Source organism: Vicugna pacos, chromosome 25 (assembly GCF_048564905.1).
Source record: "Vicugna pacos chromosome 25, VicPac4, whole genome shotgun sequence".
Taxonomy (NCBI): domain Eukaryota; kingdom Metazoa; phylum Chordata; class Mammalia; order Artiodactyla; family Camelidae; genus Vicugna; species Vicugna pacos.
The window spans coordinates 32,762,464-32,783,606 of NC_133011.1; the positions used below are offsets into that span (position 1 = coordinate 32,762,464).

A 21,143-nucleotide genomic window follows, 5' to 3' on the forward strand; every position below is an offset into this window, starting at 1 on the left:
ATACCAGTTCACAAGGATCTACGTAAAAGGAGGTCTATCTCAGCATTATCTGCAGTGGCAAAACCCTGGAACCGTCATGAATGTCCATCAATGGGGGGATGATTGGATTGATTACGGTACATTCATGCAATGAAATACTTTGAAGCTATTAAAAAAAATGTGTTCGCTCTTTACCTACTGGTCTAGAAAGTTATAGAAAAGTGTTGATGATGATTTAGTGAGAACAAATATATAAAACATATGTCTATATTTGTTTTTAAAAAAAGACACCCAATCCTCCATTTGCAGAAATGGATTAATATGATTGCATACAGAGTGGAGCAAGTTCTGGTGAGATGAACCCAAGACAGTTATCTTTCATTACCATGTAGGGATAAAGGCAGAAGGGAAAAATACGGAGCAAAGAGAAAAGATTCATGGAATAACATGAAAGAAAAATCTAGAATATAAATTCTATTTATTTAAAACACAACTGAAAATACATAAAAACTCTAAAAAGGCATACATGGACAAACTCGAGAAGATCAGGTGGACAAGTCTGTTTAGATGAAAGAACGGTAGGCAATTCTTTGCCTTGGACTCCTATTGTCCTTTTAATATAGATTTTGTGCCAGTTAACTTTATTTTAAAATGTAAATTCACTAACACTTTTTCTGCATCTTACACTGGGTTACCATATCCAATTAAGTTCATGTTTCCATAAATTACATTATTCTCCATGACCCAGGACAATCAAGGGGCACCCAGAAGAGGTAAATATCTCCGAGACCCATTGGACTGGGTAGACTACAGCACACTGAACAGAGTGATCCGGACAACTAATACCGCTTACCCAGGCTGTAACATTATTTGATACACTTAGGTTGTTAAAAAGCTAAAGACATACAAACAAAACTACACTAAAATGCAGTAATTCAGGACATTCTAAAGATGGCAGTTTGACATTAATAAATGTTAGTAGCTATACTTCAACGAAGAACTGAAATTAGGAAAAGCCAAGTCTGTGTGTGATGGCCAATGGAGATCTGATACAGATAATGGGCAAAATAATGTACAAGCAAGAAAATATATCCTATCACTCTCAACGATAGGAAAACATGGAATACCTTAATTTTTCTTGGTCTCTCCGTTGTTTTTCCACGTGTCTAAGCGTTTCCAGTCTAGATTCAGGAGTAAACAAAGAGGGCTTATTCCAGAATTCCAGGTCCTCTTGACTGCCATCTGATTTCTTTTTCGGACATTCCCTTTCTTGTTTTTCTGGTGCCCGGCCATGGTCTCTGCTGTCTTCAGAAGATGGGCTAGGAAGGAACACAGAGCACATTAAGACCAATAACAGATGCCCGAGTTTCATCCTGAATGCTGCCCCTAAAATATCTTACACATTTCTCTTATGTTATCTTCTTACCTTTGAATGACAAAATGTGTCTGAAAGAGAACCTATCTGAGCCGAGTTGGAGGAAATTAGTGCCACAGCACTGGGGCAGGCCCAGCTCACCTGTCACCAGGAAGGCAGCAGTCATCAGACTCCAGGGTGCACAGATCTGGCTGACATGAGTCACCCGGGGAGTGTGATGCAGAGCACAGGTTCCCGGGCTCCCGCCAGAGTCTAGCCAGTTGTTATGGGTGGCGCCTGGGAATCTTGCTGTTCAGTATTTTGTGGGAGGTTCTGATAGACAAGCTCAGGGACCACTGGGCCTTAGCAACCACCCCACCTCCAGTCTTGTACCCTTCGACTCCATCCTCCACACTGCCCTCGGAGGAATCTTTCTAAACAATTGGATCATACTATTGCCAGGTTCTTTAATGATTCTCCATCTCTAAAATTCTCTCCCTGTCCTCTTCAGGCTCCTCCTGAATTCAGAAGTCTGGGTCTGGGAGGATGGATGGGGAAAAGGAGGTAAACATCTTTTAGGCTGTTATAGCATAAGCTCATTTAGGAACAGAGGTTTGAATATTATGCATAAAAATTAGCAAAATGAATGCACCAGAAATAAATGGACAAAGTGAGTTTACTCGAGAAATTCGAGGGTGGTTTAATATTGAAAAATCTATTCACACATTAACAGAAAAACATGATTATCTCAGTAGATGTGGAAAAAGCATTTACTAAAAATCCAGTATCTGTGACGATCTAAGCTGTTCATCAACTTGGAATAAAAGGAAACTAACTTAACTCTACCAAAGCCTCACAGGGATCATCGCTTAATGATTAATATACTCAATGATGAGGAATTGGAAACATGTTTTAAAAGTCAGGAACAAGATACAGATACTCATTCTTACTACGGTTTTCCACCCCATTCCAGAGGCTTAGCTGGCACCACAAAAAAATAAAAAAGAAGTAGAAGGATTGGAAAAAAATTTTTTAAGTTGCTATTTATAAAAACTCTGTTTTTCTACATAGAAAACACAGGATAATCTACAGACTAATTATTGCATCTTTTTAAAAAGTTCAGCAAGATCACCTAATACAGTATCAGGATACAGAAACCATTTGTCTCTATTCATCAGAAAGACCCAATCACAAGTCTATTCTTAAAATCCCATTCAACAAGATACTTAGACATAAATCTAGTAAGAAATGGTGTAAAATCTTTATGGAAAAAACTACCAAAGCTTACTGAGGGACTCAGAAGAAGGTCTCAGTAAACAGAGCTCTCCCAAAGTTCAGCAAGGAAAGAATCAATGTTGTGAAGACGTCAACTTTCTTCTTATTAACATATAAATTAAATGCAATTTCAATCAAAATTACACTAGGGATTTGGGGGAATTTGAATAGCCCGGTACTAAAATTCTCACAGAAGAGTAAAGAAAAGTCAGGAAGAGCCAGGGTAATTTTGAAAAATGAGAGTATCTCCTACCAAAGATCAAGGTTTATAGAAACTGAAACCATGTGGAGATACTTCCATGGAGCGGTCTAGGGAGCCCGGAAATGGGCCTGTGAACGATGAGGGCGCATCATAAGGGTGGCCTTACAGATCATGGGAGAAGAGAAGTAATTTAGTAAATGGGGCAGAAATGATTTCCAAGTGGGAAATGATTACAAATATTTTACAACTATTATTTTCTCAAGTTTAAGAGATTCTGTTATCAAAATATTTAAAGCTTTCGTTGTATAGAATCAAATCAATTCACTCTAGTTGCAATTCTCTTAAAATAAGTAGGCATGAAAAATTCATGTTTGTAAAAAAGACCAATTAGGGGCTTATTAATCACATTAAAAATGTATTCATTATATAATTCACAAAGCAGAACATCTTATGATGCAGTCAAAATGACTCAATTTATAATAATGTGATTTGCATTTAATTTTTCTAAAATATTCCTATTTTATAAATCAAAGTACACCTGTTAATTCATCTTTCCTGTTCATCTTTCAGAGAGATTTGTCTTAGGAGAATTTCAGATGCAAATTAAAGTTGCTGGTTAGGGAAGGCTTTTTTTTTTCCCCTAAGGGAAGAAAGCCTCACGGAATTGTCACAAACAGGACGGTCCTGCATAGTCTTCCCCCCAAATTCACACCGTAATTTATTCTTCAAATCAATCAACTGGAATGTAAGTGACACTGTGAACACCTTGGGCAGGGAACCTTTAACAACAGTTTTGCTTTGGACAAAAGTTAATAAGAAAGTACATTATTTACATACAGAGTAGAGCTGGTGTCCATGTACACATGTCCGTCGAAGCCGGAGTGACTTCTCTCCTCCTGACCTTCCTTTTCCTCCTCTTGCAGTTTTCTCTGAGCCTCTTCCTTGTCCTTGGCTCGTCTGAGGCAGTAAGCTTTCTCCTGCTCTCTGATCTGTTGTTCAACTACTGGAAAGTTCTGCAACGCCTGAATCCTTTCTGAACGCTCGATTTCTTTACCGTCCAACCACTTGAATAAAAAAACAACCAACGCAGTGCATTTATTCAAAAGTCACAATCTGAATCAGCCGCAACTTGACTTTGCTCGCATGATTAGAAGTAATAAATAATGCACCTTGCTGATACGGAATTAAAAGCAAAGTAATGAATGGGAAATGCCAGAAATTTTGATCTAAATAGGTGTTTACTTCACACAATTAATACAGTTTACAAAGTCTCTTCACTGGTAATAATAAGAGGTAGGTCTTCTGATTATTAATGACAAGTGCTCAAAATACATTAATTTTATAACTGCTCACTAAAGAAAGAATTTCAGGGCCTCAAGTCAAGTCCCCAGCGCTCTCTACAGAAAAGGGCTTCGGCTATCACCCAAAACTGAGCCCTAATACAAATGAGCCCATGTTCTGGAGTGGCTGCCTCTTTCTTTGGTCTCTCCTTGCCCTCTGTGTATGGGAGCCGATTTCAGATTCACCTGGGAAGTTTCTCATCAAACCAACACTTGCAGGTCAGGAACTCAGAATTACACGAAATTAACATTACTACTTAAATACGCTCAGGTATATGACTAAAATTATATATTCTTTCCCGGTTCCCAAAACATCAGCTATGGGGAGATTTGGCATCAGAGATGAACACACAAGTAGCGGTTCTAAAATGAGGTTCCTGGGCCAGAAGCATCAACGTCACCAGAGAGCCTGTTAGAGATGCAGACTCCTGGGTGTCCACGGGACCCACTGAATCAGCAACTCTGGGGAAGGGGCCCAGAGAACCACATCTAAGCATTTTGAAGCATACCAGAGTTTGAGAACTACTGACGTAGTGAATGAATTAATAGAAAGCAATAATAAAAAAAATTATAAAAATACAGTAGTTTAAGGCTATGAAATGAAATACAAAGGTGGAGACACCACAAAACCCCTAAACTTTTGGTTTGCTGTTGGTAATAATGAACATTCTTTGTAGCAATGACTTGAACGCATCAAGAAATACTTCAATTAAGCAACATGTGCTTTGAATGAGAAAGGAGAAAAGTACGCAATTTATTTTTCAAAGGTTTATTAAAGCTCTTAAGAGAATTTTAAAGGTTCAGTAAGTGAAAAAAATCGGTTTTGATTTCCTGGAATATTCCATTCTCTAAGAAAATGCATCCTCTGAAGATGCTGGGAACAAATCAGGAATGACTGTGGCCACTTGTTCTCATTTTTCTGAGAATTCCGTATCCCTGAAAAAGTGTACCTTCAGTTGCTGAAGAGTTGCCACCACGAACTGCCGGTAGCCGTCAAAGTCAGCACACGGGTTCCCCATGAGGAAGAGCTCCTTCAGGTGGATGTTGCATTGAAGGGTTTTCACGCTGCTTAGTTCTCCAATGAAGTTCACAGTCAAGTCTAGCTTTGTCAGCCCCTCACATCCTGTTGGAAAGAAAGGCACTTTATTTATTCTATCCTGGTGAATCCACAAAAAGGGAAAAAGAAAAAAGGATACAGTTATGTTGTGCCATCCATTAAGATAAAAAAATAAACAAACAAAAATTCGACCTACATTTAAAATTGTATTGAAATTACCCAAGTAGGTGAGCTGAGTATGTACATCCAACTTCCTCCTCTCTCTCCTCAAACATTTAAAATTAAACAAAAAGTGCGTATTTGACAAAAGATAAGACACCCATCCCTCCCTACGTCCCATCCTCCCAAACAGCCCCTCAAGCAACCCTGAACCCGCTGCATTTGCGTTAGAGCTAGAAGGCTGAGCACCAAAGGGAAGACGTGTCCAGGCAAAAGGTCTGAGTGGACTGCGGGCTGTTCCCAAAGCTCAAGAAGACAACAGTGGCGATGCTGCCCTCTAGTGGTCGACGGCCAACACATCGCGCCAAAACAGAACTCTCCGCATCACTTCAGACCATTTCTTAACGAAAACAAGCAGCCCCGGGTAAGTAAGACAACTGACAGTGACAGTTTTAATTATTTCTCTGGCATTACAGATTGACATTTCACTACTATAAAAACATGGCTATAGAGCAAATTTTGTTATTTCATTTGTTCGCTTGAGAATGTGGTAACAGGGCTGGAGCCGGGAGAGAGCAAGGACTCCATTTCTCATGCAGAAAAATGCCAGATGATGGAAAGCACCGCCTCAACCCCAGCACTGACGGTGGGTTCGGGGCTTTGATAGGGATGACATTTTAGGTTCTGAGGATGAACATTAAAGATGCATGATTAATATTGATGTCTTTGTTGATATATAACCTTGGTAGCGACTGAAATACCGATTTCTACACTGGGAGACAAATAGGCTAAACATCCAACATAACCTAAATCAGGTCCTCCCAATTTCTGCTACTGACAGATGGGAGCTGGGTGGGGAGGGCCGCTCTCCTGCCTCTGCTCCACGCCCCGCCCACTCACACGGCGCCCCCAGCAGCCCTGCCCGCCAGGCAAGAGGCTGGAGGGGGAAACAACCTCCCAACTGCAGAGTAAGTCCACGCAGCCACCCAAACGACCAAACCCCTCGTGACTATGAGCAGACACCAAGTGTTCCTAGACATTTAAGGTAAAAAACCCAGCACAAAGTAGAACTGGATAGTGATGATGGATGTACAACCATACTAAAAACCACTGAATTGCGTATTTTAACGTGATGAATTTACAGTATGTAAATTATATGTCAATTTAAAAAATAGCAAATGGTCCAAATATGTCAATTCAGAAACACACCATAAATTTGAAGTACATTAGAGAGACTAAATGTAAAAAATAAAATTATTAAAATCAGAACTTACATGGAATACAAATGTATTCAGAAATCATAAAAAAAGATTGATAAGTGTGAATATATTAATTTCAGAAATAAGACTTCTGAACAATACCAGCACCACAAATGAAACAAAAGTAGTAGACTCAAGAGAAGGGATTAATATTTGGAATGTATAAGAGCACATGAAGAAAAGTCAAATCAGTAGAAAACGGCCAAAAGATATGAAGTAGCAATTCATGTAAGAAAAAACTACAAATATTCAATGAACATCTGAAAGGCTATATGGAAGATCAATAATAAGAAGTGAGGTGCAGAGTTCAAAAACTACTAGAGAACAAATGTCTTCCTATCTTCAAAAAAAGATTGTTTATAAAAGGCATGAATGAAGTTGGGGGGAAAGGGGTTCCCATCAGCACAAGTGTAAACTGATCATCACTTTTTGGAGAATAATTTGGCAATCTTTTCCAAAATATGTATATTTAAACCCAGGAATTCCATTTCTAAGTATCTAGCCTAGGGAAAATTTACACATGCACATAGAGTGAACTGTAGAAGGATGCTCATGGCAGCCATGCTTATAGCAAAATGCAGGACCCACCCAAATGTCCATCTGCAGAGAAACGGGTAGATAAGTCAGTGTACAATCATTCCACCACACAGCCCCCCGCCACCTCCCCTGGATATCAGAAGAGCAATTTCATGGAAGAAATCGATTTTGAAAACAATATTCATAGTCTGAGCCCATTGATACCAAGCAAAATGTAACAAAACTACCCTCAACACACCACGGTGTTAATACCACCGCCGCTGGGAAGGCAGCTGGGCTGGGAAGGGGTGAAGCAGGCTCCATTTTTGAATTTATGTATCTTGTTATTTGACTTTTTACAACAAGAATGAATAAATGTAAGATTTTTGTTAAAATGTTAATTTGAAAAGTCTACCTATTGTTTAAGCAATACTGTTTAAATCTAATTTTACATCTCAATGTTAATTAATAATAAATTATAAGGAAATTCTTACCTTCCAAATTTTCAATTTTTTCAATGTTGTTTAAAGCTAAATTCAAATATTCAAGCTTCTTGAGTTTGCTAACATTTTCTGAAAAATACAAATAATGTAATTCATTAACGTTCAAGATAAAAGACATTTTTACATAACTTAGTAAGAAAATGATAGAGACTCTAAGGACCATTATGGTCATCAAAACCATGTTGCTTTTTTGAATCTGTATCTGCACATCAGAGGCTGTTGGTTGCACATGCAGCATCCATGTCTCCCTCAATCTTTTCTAATGGAATCCAGTTCTGCCTGTGTCTCTACACAGCCCCAGCTTCGGGGGGGTTAGGTTTAACCATGCCTGGCCAGTGCATGGCAATCCCATGTCTCTTGCTAGTGACAGGTTCGGAGCCCAGGCTTAAGTCCCCTCACCCATGGCAGTCTCCAGGCAACTGTGGGATGTGGGAGAGGGCATGCCACCAAGTACGTCCAATCAGATGTGAGGGAAAGAGCTATATTCTATGCTTGGGCACTTCCTGTCCCTTTCTCCTGATGGACGTTAAAAAGGAAGTATTGCCCTTACTGGTACTCACAGTCATCTTGCAACCATGAGGGAACCAGCTGTAGGATAAAACCCACTGTGGCTGGTGGAGCAGAAAGAAGGAATCAACCCACCCTGGAGACTGGCCCATCTCTAGACTCACAGTTGGGTCAGATGTTAGATTTCCTCACTGCTAAACCATCTTGAGTTGGGTTCTCCTTTACATGAAGCCAAAGTCTACCTGATACAGGATTATTCTTTTTAATAAATATGAAAGCCCGTATAGACAAAACAGCAAGCTTAGGTAAGTCAAGGAATGGCTGTAGGGTGGGGCCTTTATAAACAGCTAATAACACCACGGCTTACACTGCGGAGCGCTTACTATATGCCGGCAATTTCCTAAGCATTTTGCACGCACTGTCTCGTGCAATCTTCACAGCTGCCCTATGAAGGAGGAAGGCCGTTGTTTCCCTTGCACCGTGCTGCAGAGAATCAATCCGCTTGTCGAAGGTTAAGCGGAAGAGCCGGGAGATCTGACGCCAGAGCGTGGTACCAAATCGTTACCCTCCTCTGTAAAAGAACGATCTTAAGGTGTCATGAATGTAGAAGACCCTGCTGAGGAATGAGCATCTGGGGCAGACTCACTTAAATCGTGCCTCCTCTGCTCATTTTTCATGATATTATGAAGATCCAATATTGGGATTTATAATCACCCCCCTTATCATCATTAATAGTTCATCTAAATTTATAAAAGATCATATACGTGTTCCCCTAGAGCAGAGGACAACAGTTTACCTCCCTGAGCCTCAGTTTACTCATTTTTTAAAATGAGGTTTTGGGAATAAACTACTAAAGTTTCTCTCAGCAATTATATCATTTTAAGTAATACTGATGTTTACGGAAGTGTCTCCAGGCAGCGTCTGAGCTTCAACAGCAGCTTTGCAGGGCTCTGCGCGCCAGGGATCCTAGTACAGTGTCTCTGAGCAAAAACATGGAAAGTTACCATGGCTAAAATGACCAGCCCACAATAAAACACCTGTTCCTTCTCCATGGATGTTAAACATACAGCCCTCTAAATGCCAAGAAGTCATCTGGTACAAAAAAAAGCTAAGATTTTTTTTCTGGACGGATTTCCTAAATTAACTCCTCAAGAGCAATGAGACAATTTGGTCAGGAAAAAACAAGACTCTGTAAGTAAAAATGTACCGAGCTTCCTGGGCAGCGGAGTTAGCATCTGAGGCCAACCCATCCTGGAAGCAGTTCTCATCTGTCGCCATAATCAGACCTACACACCAGTGATGGACCAAGTCCATCCCGCGACTCAAGAGGCTCAGAGGCTTTCAGCTTTGCCCAGGCCCGGGGCGCCTTGGGAAGCTGTTACCAATGCAGCTTCTGGTTGGTTCTGAGTCGGTAGGTCTGGGGTGGGGCCTGAGCCCCAGGTTAACAGAGCCCAGACAATCCTCAGCTCACATTGGGACCAGTAGTAAGCAGAGCCTCCCCCCACAACCCATCTGGATCCCCCAGTGAGGAACAGAGCTTCTCGAAAGGCAAGTATTTTGCAAACTCCTACCTCCGGGGCACAAGATCAAGTCTGAATCCTAGAGAAATAGTTTTACTTGCTAAATAAGTGCCTATGGGTGGAGTAGCTCGGAAAAATCCCATTATTAGGATTTAAAAGGGTGTTTAATTTAAGAATACTTTGGAAGCAAAAATGTAAGCTTTCTCACAGCTCTGAAAAGGACCAAAATACTATGCTACTAATTAGTGATTGTGATGGACCCAGCTGTGGAGATGAAAATTTCGGGAACTCTTTTAGATCTGCACAATTAGGGCGGCTCTTTAATGTCCCCGTGCACAAAGCTGGGTGTTTTCCATAACAGCCTTTTTAACTGAACAATGTGCCAGAGTTTCTAATTTCTGGTAAAGTACAAGACGCCGAAAATAAAGATTCAAAAGAATATAAAGAATGGTAATAAACCTTCAAAAATGATGCAAATTCTAGACTTTTTGCATGCCTACAGCCAGTTTTCGATTATCCACTAAACACCGGAGGCAACCACATCGCGAGAGTTTCTCAGCCTCAGCGATACTACCATGCTGGGCGGGGCAGTGTCTTTCTCGTGGGTGGAGGGGTGGGGGGTATTCCTGTGCACTACAGGATGGTTAGCACGTCTCTGGCCTCCGCACACTAACTGCCAGTAGCTGACCCCCTTACACACACACACACACACACACACACACACACACACACACACACACACACACAGTGATAACCAAATATGTCTCCAGATGTTGCCAAGTGCCCCTGTTGAGAACAACCACATGTGACCATGGAAGGTTCAAATACAAACTCACAAGCCCACCTCTGGGCTCCAGTGCCAGAACCCACGGGGGTTGGTACTCAGCTCTGCCTCATCAACCCTGACTCCATCCCTTTCCTCCAATTCTGTCTGGTTTTCCCTTCTGCTCCTATGGCCATGGGGCTGGCCTGGGGCACCCTGGGTAAGTGACGATGTTAATAAGGAGCAGCCAACATCTCACGAGTGAGCACAAAGCTAAGCGCATCACTCCATGTGGTCCTAACACCACATCTGCGTGTTAGACGTTGTTGTCTCCATTTTACAGATGGCAAAACTAAGGCCAGGCAAGTTTAATTGCACAGTTTTTAAGCGGCAGAGGTAGGATTCAAACCAGGTCTGCTGGATATCAGGGCCCGCGCCTGCTTTGCCCACTAAACTACCCTGCTGCTTTTCTGAGTGTTGGGGGACACTCCCCCTGTCTCCATGTGGCAGGACCCCTGTTAGAGCGACCCCACAGCCTCTCTTCTCTCTCCCCCTTAACTCCTTCTCCCTGGGGGTGGGAGTGCCAATTTGATGGGGTGGACCAACTTATGTGACGGGAGAACTGGGAGGAGGAACTGGGCATGCCCAGTCCCACCCTCTCTCCTGGCTTCCAGGGCCTCCCTGCTGGCAGAGGGAACACAGGTTCGATCCCCGCTCCCAGCATGAAGCAGGGGGCCCGCATGGGGGGGGGGGGACGCTCGTGGTTGCCCAGTTCCGCACGTAGCTGAGTGGACGGGTTTACTTTTGGGGACATTATCAGGAATGCCACTTGGCTGCAAGTCTAAGCCACATTCTCCAAAGGCTTTTGTCAGTCATAATGCAGATTTTTGGATCTCCATCAACCTGACTCCTGTATTTACTTCTCATTTCATTCCAAACTGGAGCAGGAAACAGGAGCGTAATTGTGGAACCCCCCATACTCAATACTGAGCACAGTGCCTTGCACATGTACAGTCTCAATACACGTGGCAGACCTAGGTGTCATGGGCTGTGATCCGACAAGGATTTACTAACGCTATGTGACCCTTTCAGTTTCACAGAGGGATATAAAACCATGACAAATGCCTGGATTATATTCTCCTCCCTTTTAAACTTTTTAAAAATCAGGTTTTAAGTGAACAGGTCAATGAATGTGCTTCTGGCCATTAACTGGACCTCTCAACTTGATGGAGATCCCCAGGGGCCAGGAGACTGACCAGGCGCAGAAAGGTTCGGGGAGACGTTCCACCCACAACCACGGAGAGATGGCTGGGTCTGTTCCCGATGTAATTCTTCATCAGCTATTATCTTCCTCAAAGAGTAACGCTGTGTTTGCCAACGTTCATTCATTCAAAATGTTAAAGAAACTGTGAGAACCAAGCCCCGAAGACTTACCAATTTTTCCAATGAGATTATTTTGCAGATAGAGGATTTTCAAATCCCGGCACCATTTGTCAATATGTTCTAGTCTCTCTATTTCTTGCTGATGCAAGGAGAGCTCCTCCAGGGAAAAAATCACACAGTCATTGTGCTCGGCATTCCGTCTAATAAGATCTTCCGTGACTGAAAGAAAATTTGGTACATATTACATCTCCTCCCCCAGGTTATTAAGTTATTAATGCACTATTTTTTCCTTGCAGTGAAATGTGAAGTCTCCAGGCCCAAGTCATTGTCAAAAGGAAAAAGATCACAGAAGTACTGCCTCCTGCTGGAATTTCTGTGATGCCCTGGTGACTCAGAAGAAAGACACGATGACACGTTTTGTCTGTCTTGCACAGGGTCTACCTACGTTTTGCTGTACGGATGGAGACCAACCTGATGGGTAACGACCATCAGAATGGTGACCTGGAATCCTGTGGTGGAATCATGTCAAACTGGATGATACTCATGAAGTAATCCAAGACAGAGCAACTTGCTCCTGAGAGGCATGGTCAGGCTGACAAAGGGCAGAGGTACAAAGGCATCTCCATTCAATAGCCATGATGATCCATTAAGGAAAGGTTCATTCATTTATTCGTCCCACTGATACGTATTTAATTTAAGCAGAATGGAAGAGACAGGAGAAGAACACCCCAGATTTTGCACTGTGGTCTCATAAGGCAGCCACCACTTGGTCTGTTTTCAGGAGGAACAAACAAAGCTCCTCGCAGGAGGAGGGGTAGTGAGAGCCCTCGACTCCCGTGACCTAGCAGATATGTATACAAAACAGAGATTTAGTGTACCACAAGGACTGGCGGCCATCCTGTTCATTCTAATCCAACGGCACTGTTAGAGGCCACTCATGCCGAGTGTGCTGTTAAAAACATGGGCAGAGTGTAGGGGGCACTGACAGAGGATGCAGGAGATACAGGGAGTACAGAGGAGGGAGTGATCAGTGCTACTGAGGGACAGGAAGGAGGTCAAAGAGGCATCGTGGAGGAGAAGCCTGGGCTGGATCCTGACATGTGAGTGGACACTTGCCAGATCAACAATGAGGAAAGGGCACCGCAGGCTGTGGTGGATGCTGTCATGTGCTGCCCTGTCCCCCACCTTAAAGCTTGAAGGATTAATTCCTGCTGTTGGCAGCTCTGCCAGAAGACAGCCCTCAGCTGCCTACCTTCTTTGAAGTCAACCTCAGGGGAAGGGACACCTCCACCAAGGTCATACCCCTGCCCAGGACAGCCCATATCCAATGGCCAGTTCATGTGGAGCACAAAGGCCCCGCCCTCTCACCCCAACCTGGGAAAACCAGAGGTCCATTCCGAACTTAGAGCTCCTCCCAGCGCCCAGGCTGGGCAGCAAGGGCCGTTGCTAAGTTGCATCCCAGCCCCACTTCCCTCTGCGCCGGCTCCTGCTCACTTCCCTGCCCACCCCGATGGCACTCCCTAATAAACCTCCTGCACATGGATCACCATGAGACAAAAGAGAAGAATCCATGTGAGCCCGGGTTAGGCACAGATTTCCTGGATGACACAAAAAGCAAAATCTATAGAAGAACAAACTGGCAAGTTGGACTTCAAAGTTTTAAACTTGTGCTCTTTGAGAAACACTGTTAAGAGGATGAAAATATAAGGTGTAGATGGAGCCAAAATATTTGCCAATCACATGTCTGATAAAGGACTTACACTCACAATATATAAAGAACTCTTAAAACTCAATGATAAGAAAACAAACAAGTCATACATAAGTTTAAGTGCACAAAAGTTTTCATTTCTCTGTGGTAAGATCCGGGAGTGAAACAGGTGGGTCATAGGATAAGAGCAAACTTTCCATTAATTTTTTTTACTATTGTTTGGGGTTTTTTGCCTATTATCTTACCTTACGTTTTCTATTACATTGAGTTTGGCTCTTGTACTATTCCAGATTTCTGTTTATTTTGGATTTAATTTGTAATCTTAAGGTGGAATCTTAGGCCATCTTATGTCTATGTCCTAATTTCTAGAACCTGTGAATATGTTACCTTGTGTGGCAAAGGGGCAAAGGGACTTTGCAAATGTGATTGAGGGCAGGGACCTGAAGATGGAGAGAGTATCTTAGATGATCCAGGTAGACCCAGTCTAATCACATGCATCCTTAAAAACAGAGAGCCTTGCCTGGCTGGGTCAAAGACTGAGATGGAAGAAGAAGAGAAAGAGATGCATAGAGTGAGCCAGCTTCGACCCAACTTTGCTGGCTCCAAAGATGAAGAAAGGGGTCACAAGCCAAGGAAACAGGTGGCCTCTAGGAGCTGGAAGTGGCCTTCAGCTGAGAGCCAGCAGTGAAATGGGGATCCCAGTCCTACTCTTGTAAGGAATTGAATTCTGCCAACAACTCAGATGAGCAAAAAATCAGATCCTCCTCCTTGAGCCTCCAGAAAGGAACGTAGTCCCACCAACACCCTGATTTTAGGTAGGTGAGACCCACATCAGACTTCTCACCAGCAGAACTGTAAGCGGATAATTTTGTGGTCATTTGTGATGGCAGCTGTAGGGAACTGACACGCGCTTTAGGGTCCTCGTGTGCTCATTTCCACATTGCTGTCATCTGGGGATCTGCTTTTACTGACTGCTTTTGTTCTTGATCATGACAAAGTTTTCCCGCTCCTCACATCTAGCAATTTTTAACTGTAGACTGGTAGTTGTGCTGTTCTACTGAGGCAGTGCAGGAAGTCTGGATTACGTCACTGTCCTTTAAAGGGAGTTGAGTTTCATTCTGGCGGGCAGTTAACATACCGACAGAACCTTTTCTCCCTGTTAGGCTTAACTGTATTTTTTGTTAGAATGGACCCATTTTAGTTTCTTCTTATAACTTAGCCCTGGATCACGGCCATGACTCCAGGGCCCTGGGCTTACTGCTAAGGGGTGGTTTTCCTAGGGGTCTCAGATGAATACCCTAGGGGCTCAGCCAGGTTTTTTTAACCCTGGATGGGCCAAGACTTCAATGTCTTCCAGCACTGCATGGCTCCTGGCATCTTCATTCAACCCTCTGCCCCACAGCAAGTGACCTCTGCCATGTCCCCAAGCCTTGTGCTACACGCGCAGCCAGGCCTTGCCTAAATCCTAGAGTAAATCCCTATGAAGTCTCTTCCCCTCTCCCATTCCGTACTGTACCCCTTTTTCTGCATCCTGCCCTCCAAACTGCAGCAGCTCAGAATGCTAATTTCTGCCTCTTCAGCTCAGCAAGATCACTACTTTGCATTCTTCGAATTCTGTCTCCCTTCACTGCGCAGGGAAGTGCCTCTGGGCAGAAAGCTGGGGTGACTGTGGGGAATGACTTTCCATTTCCCTTCTCGAAAGGAGCACAGTCATGTCCCACCTGTTGTTCCTGAAAACAGCTTCCTTATACACGTTGCCCAATTTTATTGTTTGTTTACAGTAGAAGGTTAAGTCCAATAACATCTACTGTATTAGAGCTACAGAAAGAAGCCCTAAAATGTGTCAGTTTGATGACTTTTATGACTTAGCACTTTAACCAAGCTTTTCCAATGACCTGTCTCAAGAGAGTTTCTATGGTACTTATTTCAGACAATTATAGAGAGGATTAAGTGCCCTCTGCATGCAAAGCATTCAGCAGGGTTATGGGACACTCTCAAAGAAGGACTGGATAAAGAAGAATTATGCACATGTTTCAACTGTTAAATTTTCAAGTGCACTGTCTGAGTGATTTCACTATAACCACCCATATAAACTAAATAGTCAAGGTATTTTAATTTGCTTAGGGCTGCAGGATATTTGCCTAAGGAGTCCTCTTTCAGTTACATCAATGAATAGCCGTAGAAAGGAAACAGCTGTTCCAGCCTTAAAGCGAATGTCAAATAAAGTCATTGTGATAAAAACAAACTTAAACACATTATAACAGTCTTTAGTAACCAGTTCAGTTTGAAAATTAAATTAGGTCTCCCATAAAAAAATAAAACAGATTAAAAATTCTCTATTTATCCATAATTAAGTGTTTTGCTTATTTCTTAAACTTTGCCTGCGTGCTTTGTATGTAAATCTATGCAATTTCTGTGAAGGATGCTTTTCTTGGAAGCTCACCTTTCATCAAAAAGCTTTTCCTTACAAAGCTAAAGTGTTTGTAAGGAGCATTTAGTGGAGAACAGCCAAGGTGGCGGAGGAGAAGGACCCAGGGCTCACCTCCTCGCATGAGCACACCGAAATCACACTGACCGCAGAACAACCATCAGTGAAAAAGACTGGAACCTACCAGAAAAGATCTTCTACAACTAAAGTCATAAGGAAGGAACCGTAACAAGACAGGAACATGAAGGAAGTTATGTACCAGATATGTTAACACTGATTACAGGGGAGGGGACTGGAAGGAAAAGAGGGGGAAGGAGGGGCGGTCAAGTCAAAGGAGAAAAGAATGAGCTAAAAACAACGGTATATATGATATGATTACATGTGTGCATTTGTGTATTTAAAATTCATATTTATACAGGACTGCTCAAAGAAAACGTTGTCTATCGTGTACACATTTTGAATTTGATCATTGGGTTAAACTAGACCTTTGGAACTCTACATTTGGATTACATCATATTGGTCTTTCTTTATTTTCACTTGAAAATAAAGTAAACTGAATTTAAAAAAGCATTTAGCAATTGTTCATAGGTGGGTGATAACAAACAGTGTGGTAACTAGCAATGTATCTCATCTCAGTTTCAAAGAGCTTGAAACTGAATATGAACAACACTGTCCATGAAATGAATTATGACTTAAAAGTATGAAATCAAAGATTTAAATTATTTGTTATAGGCAGCTGATGAAGCCTATGATATAACGGCAATGAATGAGGGAGGATGACTCTAATGGCAGTTTCCTATTCAAGGTGAACTGAAAGGAGTTAATATAAAACTGACTTTTTCTCTGTGCCTTTAAGGAAATGAAGACATTACGAAAGGCCACTGGGCTGGAGCCTCAAATTTAACTCTAACCTATCATATAATGAGTGCAAGGTCTGGGACCAGACGCTTAAACTTTCTGCGTAACAGATTCCATCTGTCTGGTTTTATAGATGGCATGGATTAGACACCGCTGAGCATCCTTCCAGCAGTAACATCCTATGGCACTGTGGGTACTTAACTTCCCACGGCAAATGCGTACACAGACCACATCTCCGTGAGACTAGTCCCCCTAATTTGATAGTCATACAAAATGAATTCAATACTAATTTTTTAAAAGAGGCTCATTCTTCTCTGAATCAGAATCTATTCCAGATTAAACGTGAAGAGATGAACAAATTCTTTCATTTTCTCCAGCCACTGCCCCAGGTTTGCCATCGCTCTCCCTGGGCAGACATTAACACTAAAAGTAGTCTTATTGACTTTAAACAAGAGAACTTGAACCACGAACTTTCTTTTCCTCACCAGACCTTCTTTTACTCTTGAGAGACAGTGTAGCAACATATACAAGAAAGCCAGCTCTGATCAGTTTCACATTCCAGCTATACCCCATACTGTGTGACAGTGGGCAAGCTGCTTAACCTCTCTGTGCCACAGATTCCTCATCCACAAAATGGAGATGACAATAGGGTCTACCTCACAAGATTTTTGTGAGGATCCAAGGGTTAACACACAGAAACCACTTACAACATTGCTTGGAAGGCAGTAAATGCATGACAGATGTTACCCATTATTATAATCTTCTCTCAGAAACCCAAGTTTTTTCTTCTGATGTAGAGAGTTCAGAACCATGGAAAGAGCAGTAAAACTCAAGAAACTTGTTCTTAACAACAGATATATACCCAGCCGTGGGACTGCTAGATCATATGGTAAGTCTATTTTTAGTCTTTTGAGGAACTCTAATTCAAAAAGATACATGCACTCTAATGTTCATAGCAGCACTATATACAACAGCCAAGACATGGAACCAACCTAAATGTCCATCAACGGATGAATGGATAAAGAAGTTGTGGTGTATGTAGACAATGGAATACTACCCAGCCATAAAAAAGAATAAAATAATGCCATTTGCAGCAACATGGATGGATATGGAGAATGTCATTCTAAGTGAAGTAAACAAGAAAGAGAAAGAATAAAACCATATGAGATCATTCATATGTGGAATGTTTAAAAAAAGAATAAAAAGGACACTATGATGTCATCTACAAAACAGAAATAGACTTGCAGACATAATAAACAATCTTATGGTTACTGGGGAACAAGTGGGGGAAAGGATAAATTTGGGAGTTTGAGATTTGCAAATGTTAGCCACTATATATAAAAAAAAATTTTAAAAAGGTTCTTCTGTATAGCACAGGGAACTATATTCAATATCTTGTAATAGCCTTTAATAAACATGGTTATGAAAGTGAATATATGTACCTATATGCATGACTGGGACATTGCATTGTACGCCAGAAACTGACATATTGTAACTGTACTTCAATTTAAAAACAAGGTAAAAAAATTTTTTTTGATTAAAAAAAAAATCTTGTATCTTAGTTTTTGACTCTGTCATGACTGATATTATTTAAGTAACAATTTGCCTTCTTCGTCAAATGGAGAAGCTCCAGAAGGGCTGGCCCATCTCTGTTCACCGTTGAACGTATCCTCAACACCCGACACAGGGTAGGAACTCCACTACAAGTCTAAGTCAATGATTTAAAAATAAAAGTGGGACAGGATTCAGAGACAGGGAGCAAAGGATAATCCACAGAAAAGTAAAAAATGGTGATGAGCAAAAATAAATAAATAAATAAAAAGCTGGGGTGACACCACAGGATGGGGATAAGAGGAGGAACAATGGGAGAGGAAATATCAGAAACTGGTTTAGGACCAAAGTGTTAACATATGCAAACCACCAGTCTCCTTCCACCACCAGGCTATCAGCTCTTCCCAGCCAGAAATCCCATCATCTAGGACAACCTCTCCCTCTCTCTCTTTTTTAATGTTTTCTTTTTAAAAATTTATTTATTTTTATTTTTTCCTTTTTAATGGAGGTGCTGGGGATTGAACCCAGGACCTTGTGTGGGTACTAAACATGCACTCTACCACTGAGCTATGCCCACCCTGCTACCATAATCTATTGATTTAAAAAGTATTAACAATGGCACTTTCACAATAAGTGATAAGTTAGGGTGAACTATAGAGAACTGCCTTTTGGAAAGGTCAAAGACGGTGTTGATATTGGAATGGTTCCATCTGATATAATCAGTTCAATCTAATATAGATAACTTAATCCTATCACCTCACAGTCCCTCAGTATATTCATAATCACATTTATAACTCAACAGTAATGTAAAGCAATACTAGTACTGCCTTCGTTTGGAGATGAGGAAGTCTCACGGCTGGTAGGTGGAGAACGGAGGCTCCAGAGTCGGTTCCCTCAACCACTAGGCTACACTGCCTTCCCAAGGAGTCCGAGGGCTGTGGCTCAGAGACGGTGACTAGCCCACAACTACACCCACACCGCCAGCCCCAACCCGGCGTGTCTGACGCCAACCCCTGGACCTTCCGCCAGCCCTTGTCGTCAAGTCCAGCGCATTTCTCATCCACCCCACGCCCACCCCATTTTACAGGACTGGAGCCGAGCTCCCCGAGGCCCAGACAGTCCGGGGAAGACCTGGCACAGCCGGGGCTGCAGAGGACGAAGGGCCGGTCGGGGCCCGGGCCTGCCGGCGGGAAGAGGGTGGCTTGGGTCCCATGAGACCCGGGAGGATGCACGGAACGGGGACGGTCAAGGGCGGAAAACGGGAGGGGACGCTTACTCCGCCCCATGGCGCCTCTCGGGTTCGCGGGCTGGGGAAGCCGGACCGGGACCCGCCGGGACGCCCCGGACGCCTCCTCGTCCCGCCTCCGCGCGTCCGCCCTGGAGCTTGGGAACCATGGCAACGGGGACTCTACGGCGGCCGCGCGGGGCCCGGCGGTGCCGCGTTCCCCGGCTCGGGAGGAGCAAGGAGGCGGGACTCCGCGGCGGAGGGGCTCCGGAGAGCAGGCGTTCCCCCGACCCTGACCTGGTCCTCCCCCACGTCCCCACCCTCCACCTTCCGCAGACTGCTTCCCTTTCCCCAAATCAACTGGCCAGACTAAACAAAGAACCACAGGACGCTTATTTCCTGAGGGGAACTGCATTCTAGGCGTGCCTCTTAGCCTGCCCCTTGTGTTTTTATTTAATGCCTACCGAGCCCGGAAATCTGGAATTGATCCACACTCCATTTACCAGAGTTGTGACCTTAAACGTCCTTGGCCTCAGTTTCCACCTCTGCAGGATGAGTACTAATAACAGCCTCCAAGGATCATTGTGAAGCTTTAATGAGCTAATTTGAGTGAATGAAAGACGCCTTTTGAAAACAGCAGACTCAGTGTCTAGGGTCTAGCAGGCTGCCCAGGAAAGGTGCCCCATCCTTTTGTACATTGGACTCACCTGGTCTTGGGATCTTTTCACCAAAATCTAGAACTAGAGATCCTTCTGGGATCAGGGTCTTGACAGATTGTTTGACATTCTGGTGGAATAGAGAAGAGGTGTGAGTGATAAAACAGGAAAACCAGGAATACTTACTTCCTAATTTGTCATGGGCCAGGCGGGGCTGGTTATACTGTGTTCTTCCTCAACCCAACATCACCGACACTGTGTTTCTTAGAAACAGGAGGACCTATGGGGCATGAAGAACAGGTGCACAGTGTGCTGTGCGTGTTTGAGTCCACTGACAGGAAGGGAAACTGGGACATAAATCACAACGTGACAGCTCCAAGTAACGTCAAGTTCATTTCATTCAAACTGAATGTGGTATTTAGAGAGCCACGGTGTGTGTCTGCTTATGCAAATCACTATTCAAAATAGACTTGTTTCTTTGGCTCTTGGAAATGTAACAAGATGAGCGGTGCTTCCTGAGAAAACTGCTGCAACATAGTCTATATATAAGTAGAAATAAATTTTGAAGAGGGCCTCCTACTTCTGTTGTGCTGGATAAATCCCAGGGACATTGACCTAGAAAGCTATTCAGTTCTTATTATCTTTATTATTATATAGAACTCAGTAGTTTTATGATGTGTAACTAATATAGTGGTTACAATTCTATTGTACTTTGTTTGCATTAATTTTCCTTCAGAAGAGTTTCCTCATTGCGACTTTATGACAAATAAAGCTAGCTCCCAAGCTTACCAAAACTACAATTGCAAGTCCTTCCCTTCCTCCCTTCCTTCCTCCCTCCCTCACTCCCTCCCTCCCTTCCTTCCTTCCTCCCTCCCTCCCTTCCTTCTTTCCTTTTGGCCT

At 42.8% G+C, this 21,143-nt stretch overlaps 1 protein-coding gene across 4 annotated transcripts in view; it reads right to left on the reverse strand.

Annotated features, from left to right (window-relative positions):
* DNAAF11 (dynein axonemal assembly factor 11) overlaps window positions 1-19,749 on the reverse strand; it is a 64,180-nt gene extending 44,431 nt beyond the window's left edge. For 3 of the 4 annotated variants that reach the window (XR_012064226.1, XR_012064227.1, XM_072949733.1), the window contains exons 1-6: window positions 19,639-19,749; window positions 11,869-12,036; window positions 7,636-7,713; window positions 5,101-5,273; window positions 3,648-3,874; window positions 1,107-1,298 (exon numbers count right to left, since the gene is read on the reverse strand). Coding sequence is in view for 2 of the 4 variants with exons in the window: in XM_072949733.1 (XP_072805834.1) it covers window positions 1,107-1,298; window positions 3,648-3,874; window positions 5,101-5,273; window positions 7,636-7,713; window positions 11,869-12,036; window positions 19,639-19,648 (848 nt within the window). In the remaining 2 variants the exon portion in view is untranslated. The remainder of the gene's footprint in view (window positions 1-1,106; window positions 1,299-3,647; window positions 3,875-5,100; window positions 5,274-7,635; window positions 7,714-11,868; window positions 12,037-19,638) is intronic. The other variant, XM_006208002.4, reaches the window with a different exon arrangement.
* Between the last annotated feature and the right edge of the window lie 1,394 nt (window positions 19,750-21,143).